The sequence below is a fragment of the Silene latifolia genome, chromosome Y (assembly GCF_048544455.1).
Source record: "Silene latifolia isolate original U9 population chromosome Y, ASM4854445v1, whole genome shotgun sequence".
Lineage (NCBI taxonomy): Eukaryota > Viridiplantae > Streptophyta > Magnoliopsida > Caryophyllales > Caryophyllaceae > Silene > Silene latifolia.
The window spans coordinates 451,916,066-451,920,140 of NC_133538.1; the positions used below are offsets into that span (position 1 = coordinate 451,916,066).

The window sequence follows — 4,075 nt, forward strand, 5'->3', positions numbered from 1 at the left end:
GAGTGGGAGAAATTTTAAATGAATATGAGAATCGGTTATCGCACATACACTTGTACGGACAAGTGGGAGTTTGTTGGAGCTTGTGTCCTCCAGTTAGTGCGGATAACGTCATTGCACATACACTTGTACGGACAAGTGGGAGCTTGTTGGGGTTGGTGTCCTTAACAGTTAGTGCAAGGACTTATAAACCTCTAAAAGGATCAAAGGGCATACTTTTGGTATTATTATCAGTTGATCCACGTTTATCAATAACGGTTGGCTTGCTAGATAAGTTTGACGTTATTGTCATACGAGATGGCGGTGATCAACTGGTCCCTAAAAGTCACACTTATAGGATACGTTTGAGAGACGTGACAAAGATGAAAATACAGTCATGTAGATGCCAATTTTGACTAACCATTTAGTCTGAGTTATTTGACTAATATTTAGTCAAAATGTGATGTTGAGATATGTTATTTAATACGGATTAAATAATAATGGCTAAGGCGAATTAAGCAGTTAATTCGTAAATTAAATATAAACGATTATATTTAATTAATGTATATTGAATAAATTATACAATATCGTCTTTGTCGGACATGTATCAATACTTCAACTAACCCGTGTTATTAGTTGATGTTTTAATAGCCGATAACCGATGACGATTTATAATAAAAACCGCGTCATATACATTTTAGCGAGTGGGGTCGGTTCAATCGGATCACGAGTTAAATGAGGAGAAAGTGGAAAGCCCACTCCCTCCTCTCATGACCCGCGGACCGAGGCAACAAAAGGAGAGGCTCCCTCTCCTTTTGACCTAGCGATTTTCATTTACAGAAAAACTAGGGTTTTGGAGATTAAGTTTTCTCTGAAACCGAGATCTCACATCTCGAGAAAAACTCACATCAAGTTCTCCCAATATTGCAAGGCAATCGGAGAACACGTTCTAGCACAAGGGCATTTCTCAGACGGTCTTGGGTGCAACTATTAGGAGGGAATCTCTGTTGATTTCTGTTCTTTACGCCGCACTACAAAGGACCCGAGGTTGATTCTTTATCTTTATCGTTTCATTATTGTATTTCGTTTATGACCATATTTCACATGTTAAATTTACGTTATAGTCCTAAATTTAAAGGGTCTTATACGGATATTACCCCACAAATTTTACGGAGCGGAAATGGCACAATTATTACGGTGCTTTCTCACGACCTCATTATTACACCTTACCATTATCATCAAGTCTATTTTTTTAAACATTTGTACCAATGTATGATACGATAGAGCCATAACTAAAACCGCAATGGTTATCTTGCGAGCGTCATAATACGCAATTGAATAATACTACATTGCTTTCTCACAAAGCCCGCCACACAAACAGTCGAATTGGGGCACCGCGCCCGGGAGGGCGCGGAGCAACAACTAGTAATAAAAAAATACCAATCTGGTTATTATGGTATCAGGGATCCTCATCTCTCACAAAATATTTCTACAAACGTAACCCTACCTCGTCTTCCACCACGAAAATCATTCGTTCTTCTGCCGTCATGTCAGGCGACGTCGCAACAGTCGAAAATTCCACAATACAGAAAATTGATCCTCTAAGCCTATACTACCTCGGTTCACACGATGTTCCGGAGGCAAAAATCTCCAATATCGTTCTCCGTCGTGACAACTACGATTCTTGGCAAAAATTAATGACTTTCTCCTTAAAAGCTCGCCGCAAGTTCGGTTTCATCGATGGCACAATCACAAAACCCACTGATCCATTTGAACTTGACAATTGGGTTGTTGTTAATTGCACCCTAGTTCAATGGATTAGAAATATGATTGACTCCACGCTGCTCGATAATATTTCATACCCCGACGAAGCCTCTGTTTTGTGGTCCGAACTTAAAGCCCAGTACGCGGTTGTTGACGGCACTATGATTCACAATCTGAAAACTCAGTTGAACAATTGCAAACAAATTAAAGGAATGGATGTCACCACTTACTATGGGAAACTGAAGACGCTTTGGGAGTCTATTGGTAAGCACGAGCCACCCTTCTCATGTCGATGCGGAAAGTGCGAATGCGGAATTGGTCCTGCTGCTCTCAAACGTCAAGACAATGAAAGGCTCCATCAGTTTTTCATGGGTCTCGACCATACTCTTTACGGTAATATCCGATCCTCTCAATTTCAACAGGACCCCTTACCCGCCCTTAGTCGGGCCTATAATCTTGTTCTTCAAGAAGAACGCTTACGTATCGAAACGCAACCCGATGTCTCTGAGGTCGCTATTTTTGCTACCCCATCCGCCACAACTGATTGGCGCGCTGCTCGAGAGAAAGAACGCATTGAAAAGCGCGGTCTGTTCTGTACCTCGTGTGAGACTCGTGGTCATGAAGTCTCCAAATGCTTCTTTAAAAACGTGCGATTTCCTGAATGGTGGGGGGATAGACCTCGTAATCTGGCTGAGTATAAGCGATATAGGACCAGGAATGCGGCATCTCGTGGCTCTAATACATCCCAGGGTGGCGGTTCGGGTATCTCTGGTTTGGGTGGGTCTGGTTCGAGCAGTACAGGAAATGCCGAGTTGACTGCTCATACCAATGCCGTGATTACTAATTCCACAGCCCATTCTTTACTTGCCTCGGATCGTCTAAGAGTTATGTGTAATTGGATAATTGATACGGGAGCTTCGAACCATGTCACTGGCTCTTTATCTTTTTTGGAAAATCAAATACAAATTCCGTGCCGGGCTGTTGGGCTTCCGAATGGCCAACATGTCGTGTCTACAGTGATGGGTTCGGTCTATATTAATGAATCTCTTACTCTCTGCTGTGTTTTATTTGTTCCCCATTTGACATGTAATTTGATCTCTGTTTCACAAATTATTTTGGATGACAAATTCTCATTCACGTTTTCTACCAATTTCTTGTCTCATTCAGGACCCTTTTTCGAGGAAGACGATTGGAGTAGGTGAGCTGCGGGACGGACTATTTTGGATTACAGCGGGAGAAAGACCACTAGCAGTTCAAACGGTGTCAGGACATGAGACATTTGATCTTTGGCACAAGCGTTTAGGGCATCCGTCTCATAAAGTGGTCAAGACTATTCCCTCTTTCAGCAATTTAGTTTCAAATAAACATACAATTTGCGATGCTTGCCATTTGGCCAAACAACATCGGGACAATTTTGTTTTGAATAATAAGCGTGCTTTGGACTTATTTGATTTAATTCACTGTGACCTATGGGGACCATATCGTATTCCTTCCTCGTGTGGTGCAAAATATTTTTTGACGATAGTAGATGATTACTCCCGTGCCACATGGGTCTATTTATTGCTTGATAAAACTGAAGTGACTGACATGTTCATGAGTTATATTCATATGGTCCAAACGCAATTTTCAAAATCCCTTAAGAATGTCCGGAGTGATAATGGTTCGGAATTTAATTGCATGGGAGGTTATTTTTTAAACAATGGCATTAAATTTGAGACTTCTTGTGTCGGTACACCTCAGCAAAATGGGCGGGTGGAGCGTAAGCATCGTCATATTTTGAATGTAGCTCTGGCTCTCCGTTTTCAGGCTCATTTACCTAAGTCTTTTTGGGGTGAGTGTATTTTATCTTCCGCTTATTTAATTAATCGGACTCCGTCTCCCTTGCTAAATAACATGACCCCGTATGAGTGCCTTTACGGTGTAGCTCCATCATATGCAAATTTGAGAGTTTTCGGTTGTCTAGCCTATGCCCACAATCAAAATACCCGTGGAGATAAATTTGAGAAACGGAGTCAAAAAAAGTATTTTTGTTGGGTATCCAAGTAGTAAGAAAGGTTGGAAGCTTTATGACCTCGAGACCGAATCTTTTTATGTCTCTCGTGATGTTATTTTCCATGAAGCCTCTTTCCCGTTTGCTGTTGCTTCTAACCCACAACCCGGGACTATCCCGGATCCTACTCGTGGCCCGTACCTCTCGGATGAGCCATTTAATGGGCTCGCTGATACGGGTGAGCAACCCGAGCCTGTACCAGATACGGGTCCTGCTGACCCTGACCCGGCAGTGTCCATGGCCACGGGTGATGATGCCGCTCCAGCTGTTTCTACTGGTGTGTCC

The 4,075-nt window shown here is 42.3% G+C and overlaps 1 protein-coding gene across 1 annotated transcript; it reads left to right on the plus strand.

Moving 5' to 3' along the window:
* Positions 1-1,523: 1,523 nt before the first annotated feature.
* On the plus strand, positions 1,524-2,942 carry LOC141632792 (uncharacterized). Its single transcript, XM_074445303.1, has one exon. It carries the CDS (start codon positions 1,524-1,526, stop codon positions 2,940-2,942), a length of 1,419 nt encoding a protein of 472 aa, XP_074301404.1.
* The last annotated feature ends 1,133 nt before the right edge of the window (positions 2,943-4,075 follow it).

Coding starts and splice junctions, on each gene's coding strand:
- LOC141632792 (XM_074445303.1), top strand. CDS start 1,524: ATGTCAGGCGACGTCGCAACAGTCGAAAATTCCACAATACAGAAAATT.